The sequence below is a fragment of the Empidonax traillii genome, unplaced genomic scaffold (assembly GCF_003031625.1).
Source record: "Empidonax traillii isolate 1590-97213 ecotype Southwest subspecies unplaced genomic scaffold, ASM303162v1 scaffold190:size869923, whole genome shotgun sequence".
In the NCBI taxonomy this organism is placed as follows: domain Eukaryota; kingdom Metazoa; phylum Chordata; class Aves; order Passeriformes; family Tyrannidae; genus Empidonax; species Empidonax traillii.
In genome coordinates, this window is record NW_020955383.1 from 242157 (window position 1) to 254921 (window position 12765).

General features: G+C 40.8%; 1 protein-coding gene across 7 annotated transcripts in view; it reads left to right on the forward strand.

Annotated features, from left to right (window-relative positions):
* The window catches only part of RUNX2 (runt related transcription factor 2), a 227234-nt gene that overhangs the window by 74230 nt on the left and 140239 nt on the right, over window positions 1-12765 (forward strand). For all 7 annotated transcript variants that reach the window (XM_027886589.1, XM_027886588.1, XM_027886590.1 and 4 more), the window contains one exon: window positions 3869-3973. In XM_027886589.1, coding sequence (XP_027742390.1) covers window positions 3869-3973 — 105 coding nt within the window. The remainder of the gene's footprint in view (window positions 1-3868; window positions 3974-12765) is intronic.

The following is a 12765-nucleotide window of genomic DNA, read 5'->3' on the forward strand; positions in this document are numbered from 1 at the left end:
CGGTGGAGGATCTGAAATGCTGCATTCTGCTGCCAGAGGCAGGATGGAGAAATTGGTCCAGACTTGTCTTCCAGACTTAGAACAGAGAGGGGGAGAAGGAGAGAGAGAGAAGGAGAGAAGGAGTTATCATTAATGATAGATTTTTAGAACTCTGCTTAAAATACCAGGAAAAGAAAGCAGTGGTTGCAAACAGAAGTGAGAAAGCTCCTTACATAGACAAATATCGGTAAACACAGATCTTGAAGCAGAACAGGAAAAAATAAAGCAATAAAGAAATTCTTTTTAGGTGGCAAGAAACTAATCCACACCTGTTCCTGACTTCAGATTTACATCTTTCTAAGCAGCTCGTGCTTTGATCTCTGTATCTCTAAATTTGATTGTGAAGTCTGAATCATCAACTTACGACTTCACCTCCTCTCCCACGTTTTTACTTGCTTCCCATGGCTCAATGGAGAAACTCAATTTTTATACATATTTATGTTGCTTGCCTGACAGAAGCTTCACATTTCGGTTTATGTAATTTCTCCTAAACGCCGTTTTTGGATTCATAAGAATAAGTAACCAGAGTGTTTGATGCAAATGCAGCAGTTGTTGTATGTGGTTTTCAGGCAGTAGCTCACTTTTACAAGCCTGATCCCCAGCTCAGAGAAGAAAGAATTCCTGTCTCCAATAAGCAAAGGATCATAACCTTAATTTTGTTGTGTCCCGATACTTTAATCACATTAGCATCTAACTGAAAAAATATGCAACACGCACACACAAGCTGCTGAGTCTCCTTTCAAGCTCATTTCTGGAGTTTGCCTTGTGCTTCAGCATATGTCCATCTCATCCTCCTCTGTGTCAGCTCGGCTCACATGTGTGAATAACAAAGAATGCACAGTTTAGACACACTGAAGCAATAGTGCCAGATGACTGCTTGGCTGGGGAATTTAATAAAAGAGAACTACAATTAGTCTTTAGCCTCTGAAAGTGGATAGTTGAAATGACTAAGGGCAATAAAGGAAGGTGATAAAAAGTGCATTAAAGGATTTTGTAGCTGAGGAGGGATATCTGTGAAGTAGCTGTGGAAGGCATCAGCATCACTGAAACAGTGAAGAACAGTAAAAATTTATTTCATTCTTAATCCTGTAATATGTAAATCATCTCTTGAAAGCTCTGGAGTGCGCTGGCAGGGCTGTGCAGCTCCTCACAATGAAGTGCTCTGTGGTTTATGGAGTGCAAGGGGGCTTCGGCGGTGTTACTACATCCATGCTTTGGTTTGGTAGAATACCAGTTAGGGAACAAAAACAGTTTCCCTTTCAAATTAGCTGCTCACCTCTTCAGCTTAGGCTGGCTGAGAGGTGACAGCTCAGAAATTCTCGCTGTTGAGGTTCAAACGTAACTCTTGAAATTAAGGAACTCATTTTTTTCTGGCTGCTCTAGCCTGTTGGGGTATGTTTAGTGTAGAAAACCTTGCAGTGCTATTCTATAGAATGATTTTACAGCATCCTGCAAATAGTATATTTTGTTAATTCTTTCTGTCATGATAGACTTTTGTATAGATTTGGTGTATAGAGGGAATGGTAGCATGGAAGGCCAAATTCTTCATTCAAAGGTATATGGAAAAACCCCTTTAGTATCTTTGTTGCCAATAATATTCTACTGACTTTCCAGAGGTAACTGTGATCTGAATGTCATCAGCACACAATTTAGTAGTCAGAACTTTTTGACATGATAAGCTGGTGCCAAAGGAAGCCTTAAACCTGTACCTAGAGAATGATATATGTAATATATAATATATATTATATATGTATATAATAATATATATGTAATATATGAATTCAGCAGTAGACTGAATTCATTCTTGGAGAGGGATAAAAGGCACAGACCCTCCTCAGCCCTAAACAAGCAGGCGTGGAGGCACTCTGTGCTTTAGCAGGGCTGTTGCTGCCCACGCACCCATCATAAGCTGGCAGGACACACAGCTCACCTCTGGGACAGCAGATGGGCAAGACTGGACAAAGACTGGACATCCTACACACACCTAACTCTCCTCCTGTGATGATCTGAGAAATAATTCCTTTCTCAGTGAAACTGGGGAAAGCCACCTTCAGCCATGGCCACTGGACAAAATTCAGACTCCTGAGATTTTTGCACGCTTAAACTGAAAAAGAGCAGGGTTAGCTTAGATATGAGGAAGAAATTCTTCCCTATGAGTGTGACAAGACACAGGAACAGGTTGCCCAAAGAAGCTGCGGCTGCCCCATTCCTGGAAGTGTTCAAGGCCAGGCTGGATGAGGCTTGGAGCAACCTGGTCTAGAGGAAGTTGTCCCTCCCTGTGGCAGGGGGTTTGGAACTAAATGATCTTTAAGATAACTTCCAACACAAACCGTTCTAAAATTTTATTATTTGTGGGGATCCTGACCGTCCCTCTAACCTGCATCTCCCAGAGAGCTGGGCACAGCTGGAGCACAGCTTCACCTGGAAAATCATTTTACTCTAAATGACAGTTGTATTTCCTTTAAAAAAATAAAAAATCCATGTCACATTCTAGTTCATGAAAATTATAGCCAAGACAGTTTGAAGTTGCACTCCTGATAATAAATGATGCATGTCTCAGGCAGGTTTGGGGGATATATGATTTGGACCAGAAAGAAAGACCAATTACTAGATTTGACAGCCAAAGCTCTGTTCTGTATTATGCCTTATATATAAGCTGTTCTGTATTAGGCTTGAAAAAACTGCATTAAGTTTGCACTGGTACATATCGTTTAAGATTTGTGCCTTGATTGAATGCCTTCAGAGTTCAGCGAGAGGAAAAGCCTTAGCAACAAAAATGCACAAATACACCCAGGGAAGGGGAGGGGGGCGGAGGGGGAAAGAGTTTTAAGTGTCTGGTAAAGTAGCAGCTTAAATGAGCATGAAGGCCAAAGATTGCTGACTGTTTTATTGAGTCACTGTTGTACGCCCACCTTTTCCTGTCTTGAAACAGTTTTCAGTTTTGACTATCTGACATGACTAACCGTTGCATATCTAACAGATTACAACTGTCAGTGAGTCTCCCAAACGGGGGCCAGTGCCTGTGAGAATGTGTGCTCAGACGCAGGCAGCTCCCTTTATTTATTTCTTTTTAACGTTTTCATTCAGTTAAAAGCCTGTGGACGATCTTGTGAAACCTCTGCGTGAATTCGAGCTTTGTAAAGTTGAAAAAAACCCAAAACCCAACAATGCAGACTGACGATAGTAACCTACGTGCACACAGACATTTCTCACCCTCACGGGAAAGCTGGGGGCTTTCTTAGGATTTCATTGATGGAATATATATAGGAAAAAAAAAAAAGGCGTGTTCCAGTAATAATGATATCATCATATTAGCCCTGGAGTATGAAGGACAGGAGACACTGCTTCCCTGTTAAAATATCTCCCAGGAGGAAAATATATTCTTTCCTCATCTTATTGTAGTCAAGTCAAACAAATGAAATGATAAAACTGTGTGAAGTAAATAACATGTGGTCACATTCTGCTCTCTGTCACACAGCTGCGAAACTGGAGTAAATTTTTAAATTATCTGACTTGCTTTGGATTTACACCACTTTCAATACAGCAAAGAATTTGGCTTGTCCTCAGCAGTGAATCACTTTTGTTCTGTCATTGTATGATGACCCATTATTAAATAAGAAACATTTAGATTGTCAACACATGGACGTATTCTTGACATAGAGTAAAGCTGAAGAGGAGGAAAACTCCTATGGTCAGTTATGTTTTTAATTTTCACGATTGTGGTAACGACAGGGAATAATTTTAAACGTCTCGGATTCTTTACTGAACATGCATGTGACTGTTTTCATGTTGTAATCACTCATTCCTTGTTGTTTTTTTCCCTTTGTAGGGAAGAGCTTTACTTTGACAATAACTGTCCTGACAAATCCCCCCCAAGTCGCTACATACCACAGAGCTATAAAGGTTACAGTGGATGGGCCAAGAGAGCCTAGAAGTGAGTATTCTATTCTTGTTCTCGCTCTTTTGTCTGCTTGATTTTGTTTAACAGAGACCTGTAAATGAAATATGTATATCTTTGTCGAACTTTGGTTCTTGCTCAGCAAAATACGTGAGTGCATGCTCAATTTGGAGTCTATCGGACCACACACATACTTGCATTAAACACACACTTAAGTGCTTGGCTGAATTTGGGCAATCCCAAACCTGATTCTCATTCACATCAAGGTCTTGATACATTATCTGCCAGTGTAAATGAGAACTAAACCCACTGTATTTATATGTAATCTGATTTAGGCATAATAGATACAACCCTGCAATGTGCTGGATTCCCTGAACTCCTGTAAACTTCCAAGTGAAGACGTTTAGAACAAAACAGGAACCTGATCTTTCAGGATCAGTCCTAGCACAAAGAGAAAATATATAATATAGTGCCTTTTTGTTTGCCCTTAAATTCTTTTGCCATCAGATAATTAATGCACCTGGTTAATCTCATCATACCTGAAATTGGTTTTCAGCTATGGACTCATCGTAGACCCCCAGGGGCCAAAGAAAGATTAAAAAAAAAGTAGTGTATCGGCATGGTCTTTGTTTCTTATTTGTGCGCAGAAAGTATATTTTATTTAAACATAGTCCAGCAGATTTTCACTCAGCACATTTATCTCATAGCTGTGCAAACTTACTAAGAACCTATTTGCAATGATTTATCTATTTTGCAACGGCTATATTTTTATGACAACTGTGTTTTGTCATGTTCGAGTAGTTTTACGGGTAGCACTTATTTTTAGATACAGTCAAGCCTGGTTAATCCATCAGGATTTATCTGGCTGTCTCTCTGTCTAGCACATTTAGCTGGTAACTGGTCCCACATCTTATGGGTATCACTGATGAGCCAGTCCTGGAGTTTTTTCTTAATCTGACTAGAATGACTCTTTCTAAATTGATTGGATTAACCAGGTATAGCGTTATTTAAATTACACTTAGAGATTAAGAATTATTTGATGAATAACCACATTAAAAGCATCCCTATAATGGAAGCATCTCAAATAATTATTTTACCTTTGATCTGCACATACAAACGAGGCCTTCAAGGAGCTTTCATGGTGTTTTGTTTAAAATACCACAAAGGCAGAAGTAGAAAGACGTAGACAGAATTCATGCAGTTAAGCGTTTCTCGTGCTAATACACGCTGCAGCGTCACCTCCTCTTTCACAGAGACAGGACTGAAATTCCTCCTGTAAGAACTGTCCAGGCTGTAGAGTTTCATCTTGAATAACAGCTAAGAAAAAGCGAATAGTTATGAATACATTTCATTACGTAGATCCTTGTGTTGCTACCTGCTCACAGCTGAGGTGTCCGGATGTCACAAAAGGGGGATTTTCATTCCGTCTTCTCTCCCAAGCTGAATCAGTTCCCATTTTCAATTTTCACTTGCAGTTGTTGCTCTGTGTAGCTTAGCTGGGGGACACTTGAGAAACTGCATTCACGGAGCAAAAAGCAGGGAATAAGTTATATATAATTTAGCAATTCTCATTTGGAAGCTGCTTTCATGTAGGAGGCACTACAAAAGAGGAGATCTCGCAACAGAGGACAAAACAGCTGTGAAAGAGCAGAGGGGTTTGAAAGTGACATGGAGAGTAGCATGTACCCTGTGTAGCACAGAAAGGGAACCTGCTGGCATGGGGACTTACTGTTCTGGTGATCAGTGGATTGAGAGGCTGTGTCCAAATAACTTACTAAAATTGATTTCCAAGTTTTTTCTGGAGTTTTTTAGTTTAGACCTGAAAGGCCTCTGTACATGATACCTGTTGCTGTTCCCACTGAATAGCTGAATCTAGGAATGCTCAGTAACTGGGTTAGTGTCTTTCTTCATCTTTTTTCTTTTTATCTTTTTTTTTTTTTTTTTTTTTTTTTTTTTTTTTTTTTTTTTTTTTTTTTATTTGTAAGAAAGTAAATTTTCAGCTTGAGTGTCCACTTGAATCTTAATGCTTCAGCAAAATACTTAGTGAAACTCTACATTTGGATTCTGCAGGTTCTGTCACTGCAGGCTGATACTTTCAAGGCTATAACAATTCCATAATGACTCATTATCAAACTTGAATTTGTAGGTTAAGAGTAGCATCAGTGAGCTGTGGGAGTTTAACCAAAATTCTGCTTCCTTCTTAGAGCCCCTGCACTTGTGTAGACTTATTACTGTTTGGTAACATTTGAGGAGTGTATCTGGCATTTATGTTGCTTAAGGAAAATTAGGTGGTTGGGGGCAATAAAGGAATTCAAGGAGTGGCTCTGATAGCAAAAATGTTTGTCTTCACAAATTATCTATCGGCAAATAGTGCCCCTCTCTGCCAGGATCTGTATTTCACTTCAACATCTCAAGCATGTTATCCTGGTTTTCCTTTCTCTGGCAGCTCAACCAGAGCTGTCACATCACAAACAACTTTTTTCTTAATATACACATCTGGCGTTGGCAGTTGGAGCAACTTCATAAGAGCACATGATCATCATTCATTACAAGATTAAAAAGTACCCCATGGCATCATTGATGTTTTTTAACTTTGATCTTTTGCAGTTGTGATTCATCTCAGTTATAAAACTTCCCTTTAAAGGAACACAACCGATGACTTATTAGAACCTTCATTCTACGGAGAGTAAACATAAAATTATGCACATCTTTACAAAATGTCATTTACTCTGTTGCCAGCTTATCATTTTAAGACATGACATCATGCTTTAGATCATGAATTTGTAAGGCTTGTTTATAGGCAAGGCACCCTGACCTTCTCTTGGCAAGTTGACTTGAGTGAACAAATGCTGCGAGATTCCCAGCAGCAGTAGGAGCAGCAGCAATGCCATGACAGATATCACAGTCATTTAGAGCCCCACTTCAAGAGTGCTGATCAGTCGTGGCATGCAGGGACTTCAGTTGGTGTTTTGGATGCTCAGCACTTCAGAAAGTTGGGTTCTTAAATGTAAGTGCCATTTAGTCATATTAAACATTTGCTTGTAGAAGCTTGCTGCCTTGCCTCTCTGTTATTATTTTAAAATATTTTAATAGAGACAGTGATACCAGGTTGCTCTGTTAGGAAAACTTGCCCATTTCTATATGAGGAAAAAGTCTTCTGATGATTTATTTATTAGAAAAGATTTATTTAATTTTACTTAAATTTCTTCCAGTCTATCTAGATTACTGTCCAGGGACATCTACTGTGTTGCACAGTCTCTGTGCTGGACTGAGACAGAGCATTGCACTCTGAGTGATGGATTCTAGAGACAGGGTTGTATAATATCTTTGGGAACCATTAGGAAATCCTGCAGATATTTTTCTCTCCAGGATAAAATCTCTGCCATATGCACATCTTAGCCAGCAGAACTGCTTTCCAGTTGGGAGGGCTGTGAAAGAAGTTTTCCGGAGAAGTTGTCATGAGGTCATAACTGACGGACAGATAGCCAGAGATCACTGTAAAGGAAGAAAAAGAAGAAAAAATACAGAATGAAAACCCACCAAAAATCTTTACCTAAGACACCCTTTAATGCCTTTGCCTTACCTCATTACAAACACAGAAATAATGATTTGCCCTTCCATAGCGAATAGGAGACACATCCTCTTTTCCAGCTGATTTTGGGACAAACCCAGCCAGGAGGTAAATCATGAGGAATGAGAGAGGAGAAGTCTATATATTTTTATGTTTTGCCTGACTTCCAAAGACTTTAGTTCATCTCTAATTAAAGCTAAGCTCCAAAGTCACTGACTCCAATTTTCTTTATCAATGTGAATGGAAAAGCACTTCTGAGCTATGAGCTGAAGCGTTTCAGGGGAGAAAACTGCTCTGTTTCATTCAGCTCCCGAATATTTCTCTGCTGCCGCAGCTTGCAAGGTGCACACGTGATGAAAGGTATGAGCAAACACCACATCGCCTTTTTGTCTGTGCACGCTGCGGAAGGCAGCGAAAGCCAGCCAGGGGTTCTGCTCAGCCTCCGCATTAACTGTTTGCCCGACCCGGCTTATAAAACGCAGATAAGCGATTGAGATTTTTGAGATTCCTCGACTTAAAACCATAACAGTTTTTAGGAAGTTCTCCCTCTTTTCTTTCAAAGGCGGAGTGGGTGGAGGGATAAGTCTGGGGCGAGTGGAATGTGCTTTGGAGTAGAACAGCTTTAAATCTTTCAGTTTGCCTTTTTTTTTTTTTTTTTTTTTTTTTTTTTTTTTTTTTTTTTTTTTTTTTTTTTTTTTTTTTTTTTTTTTTTTTTTTTTTTTTTTTTTTTTTTTTTTTTTTTTTTTTTTTTTTTTTTTTTTTTTTTTCTTTTTTTTTTTTCTTTTTTTTATTTTATTTTTTTTGTTGACTGCCTGTCAGGAGCTGGGCTGGTGGCCAAGCAGGAAATGACACATCGAGAGGCATTTGTGTTGTGCAACATTTTGTGGAACTGATGCAAGGATACATTGTCTGTTTACGCATTCCTCTGCTAACAGCCTGCATGGCAGTAATTTTATTCAGGGACACATGGCATGCTACAGCAAGGAGCTAGAGCCTTAACATCTCTTTATGCAGAATTATCACAGCAGTTAAAACAGGCTGTGTTGTCCCCCGTTTTGAATAGTCTCTGGCTTGCCTTCAAAAACCACTGTAACCGGCCCCCCCCTTCCTTTCCAAGAATATATTGGTTTGACTGTGGGTTCTTTGCACTGTGGTAAATTGGGGCAGTGCAGAGAGAGTTTGCAGAACAAGAGGAAATTTTACAGGCAGGTCCCTACTTCACGCATCCACCTCAAGCTGTAAACGGAGCCGCGCAGCTTTTTCAGGCAATGCGCTGCAGACGCTGAGGGCGCCCGTTTGCATCTGCATGTGGTTTGGCACGAGGAGGTTTTTAATTAAAGTCAATGCTAAATACCCTGAGATACGATGAACGAGTCCTGGGGTTTCATCCAAACCCAAGTTAGAAAATCTGTGGCTTGTGCTGGTGTCTTTCAGAGTGACAGATCTCTGCTGAGATAGGCTGGGTTAGCCTGGATTTCTCCCAGCGGCTGTGGGAGCAGGGGAAGGCAGAGTAGGCGGTTTGGGGTTTTGCAAGTTGCTCTAAATGACGTCGTAAAGCTTAATGTATGTGTTATAATGCTCCTTTGTAAGAAATAAGGCAAAGTGTGATTATCCAGCCAAAGAAATGTCCAGCAGGGCCATGCTGTAAGGTTTAGGTTCTTTTCTGTGACCATCATTGGTGTATTTGAGCATGAGAACAGTCCACTGCCAGGCTGGGACCTGACCTCCTCTGCTCAGGTCCCCTGTAAGGAGGTGTAGTGTTTCTGTTTCCAGTGGTACAACACTAGGTCCTTATTGCAGTGTAAAATGCAAGTCATCATATTTTCACTCACCATTGTTTGCTGCTGGTTTATTTTTTGCAAATGTGTAATTTCACAGAACTATGCTAGCTGGGGACTGGAGCTCCTGAGCATTCCCAGAGGCTGTAAGAAACTGGTGTGATGATTCAAGTGTTCTCCATCAAAGGTGACAGACACTGCATATTCCAGTGGTTTAGGTTTACTTTTGAGATGAGTGTGTAACCCACAGAGCAGGGTTCCTTAAGGTTACCTCAACCAGTAGTGAGGCACTGGAACAGGTTGCCCGGAGAAGCTGTGGGTGCCCCATCCTTGGAAGTGTGGACAGGGCTCTGAGCAAGCTGGTCTATGGAAGGTGTCCCTGCCCACAGCAGGGAGGTGGGAACTAGAGGGTCTTTAAGGTCCCTCTAGGTCTTTAAGGCTCTTGGAGTGGAAGCTGCATCCCAAGGAACAGTCAGTTCTTGTTTGTTCCACCATGGCTAGAGAGGGGTTCGTGCATTGTTCTCATTGTCTGAGGAACAGACTGTGAGCCAAAATTATTTCTTTTCTGGTGATCATGACTTTCTTTCTGCTGGTGTAGTGCCTGGAAGGTGGAACCTACTTAGTTCACTAATGGCTTGAATTCATACACTACAGTTCTGAAATCTCAGTGATCTATGTGACAGTGTTGGGGTCTCTCCATAGGAGGACTCTGCTGCCCAGGGAGGTGACAGTGTCCATGTATTCACTGTTATGGTGAGGAGACTATGTAAAACAAATGCCCAAGTCTGAGCATAAAACCATTCCCCAAGATGTCCTCTAATGCAGTCTTGGTTTGTATTTGTCAACAGAACAGATTGTCTCCATCCCATTGTAGAGGGAACATTTGCTTCCAAGTGATCTATTCCTGTACATTTGGCATCTAAGTTGGCCATCACAGTGACTTTGTCATATTGCAGCTATTGCTGTTTGTATTCAAAGTATCTCTCCAAGCTACAAATAAAATCATGGTCCCTCTTCATAGCTGTCCTGCTTAGTTTTTATAGCTTATAGTCTCTGTTCAAAATACAGATGGGGAAACAGGTTATAACCAGACAGTTGAAGTGAGTTCATTCTGTATCTCCATAGGGCATGACTAGGAGGAAAGGAAAACTGTTGGCTATTTCACAGAATCAATTAGTTGGAAAAGATCTCTGAGATTATTGAGTCCAGCCTATGACCAAACACTGCCATGTCAGCTTGACCACGGCACCAAGTGCCACATCCAGTCTTAAACACCTCCACAGATGGTGATGTCTTATATGTCTGTGACTGTACTCCATGTAGGTACTGTGGAGGAAGATGATATAAAAAAGTAGCATTAGAGTAACTTTTCCCAGACTCTTTTGTTCCATACTTTTCTCCCAAGAGAACTCTTGGGCATTGTCCCTTTTGAAATGCATTTAGCTTGTTGCTTCTAATATCAGAATTTTTTTTTCCTCACACTTTAGTGTAGCACCTCCTATGCCTCTCCCTCCACTTTCCAAAGTGTGTTGGGAAGTAGAAAACAGGGTAGATTTGGGAGACGCTGCATTGGAGTGGTGTAAGTGGAGTACTTATATAGTACTTTGCTGTGAATCCCCAAGTTCTGTTTAAGGTTTTTATAAAATTTATTTTTATTCTCTGTATAAACTTCTTTCTCCACTGAAACATGGTCATCCCAGACATGAAACACAGACGCTGATTTAACCAGACAAGGAATGCAGAAGAGGAAATGAGGATGAATATCATACTTAATTGAAACTTCAGGGGAAGAAACTTAGTAATGATCTCATGCTGCAGTGTGTTTGGGACACCGGAAACCTTACTCGTATGAAGAAGTGGGTTCCTCAGTGCCTGTGTCTGCTCAGATCCCCTGTTACATTAGACCTACAGTAGACCAGCTTGCTCAGCACAGTGGTGGTTCACTGTTGGCTGAGGGTGGCTTTCAGCTCTCCAAAAATTAGAGTTGTAGGGTAGGTTTCCTCTGTAGGGAATGAAGAGACACAGGCCCTTGCAGAGAGTGATTCATATGTTAAAGCTTGTCTTAGAGTGCAATGAAGTGCCCTTTGGAGCTCTCATCCCTTTCCATTGGTAGTAAATGGAGGCTAGATGACTAGCCTAGACTAGGCACCCTGTTGTCGAGATGGCTGCAATCAGATGAGATTATGAGATATTATAGTCCTGAAGTGTACCTAATGACTGCTGGGAAGCTGAGACAGCCCAAATTAGCTGTAAGGCAGGAGCCCAGGTAGTGACAGCAGTGTAGTCACAGGTACCAGGAGCTCAGCATGGGTGAAGCCCACTGTTGACCCAACTTCTTGGGTGGGGGCTTTGTCCTGCATTGAACTGTTAACAGCCCCTGCTGCTTTTCTGACAGTGTAAGGAATCATTTACAGCTGACTTTGAAGTGTCTCTAAAGCTGCCATAATGAGTGCAATACACACATACCTTAAAAACGATGCTATCTACTAAGGCATCATTATCACCTCCTGCAGGATTGGGGTAGTCAGGTACTGCTCAGGCCCTACTCATCTTGGGTTGTGTGAACTGCTGAGATTAAAACTCGGGTTATTTAGCTGTAGGCAAGGCATTCAGTAAGATTCTCACGCTAACTAAAATATTGCAGCTGTATAAGAAACAATACAAAGGTGACAGTAGACTTTATAGGTATTGCTTAAAGGTAAAGAATATTGGGAAACGCATTTAAAGATTTTCCTAACACTGGGAAATACTTCATGATTCCCATGTTTCTGCTTCACAACAGAACATATTAATTGTTCCTTCCTTATCCAAACTTAACATGCTGCCCATTCTCCTGTGGTTCTGAGATGTAATCTTTCCCACAGCGTGGGAAGACAAACCCTTTTACCTCATTATTGTCAGCGTAAATATTTGTTGCTTCCATCCCTCTTCAAACTCTCCTATTGCATTTTATGAACTTTACTCCCACTTCATAATGCCCTGATCCTTTAGTAGCCCTGCTCATTTAAATTCAGGGTGCCAAAGAAGGTATTAATCAGGGTGCTTACAAGTATAGAATCTGCTTCCTGCCTGTCTGTAGTCCATGTGAGTAATGCCAATTAGTTGTCTGCTTCCTTAAATCTTCATACACTTTCTCATTCTTGCATTCCTGCAGAAGTAGACGTGGTCTTCAGTGTCATGTGCAGAGGCATGTTCTTAGAGCTCAACAGGAAAACTATCACCTCTGAACACCACAGAAGTGTGCTTCAAGTAATGATGAGTACAGCTCTTGCATTTGTAGTTTAACTTGCTTAGAATAGGGATCTACCTCATTACATTCCAGAATATCACGGGTTGTGAGACGGGTAGATAGTTATGTACAGCAGTTTCACAGTGGTGCAGCATCCTCTTGGAAAGGAGCAGGCACATTCAGGCATTGCTGTAGTCCCAGGTCTGTATTTGTTCAAATAAGTTAAATCCTAGATTTGATTTGCAAAGAA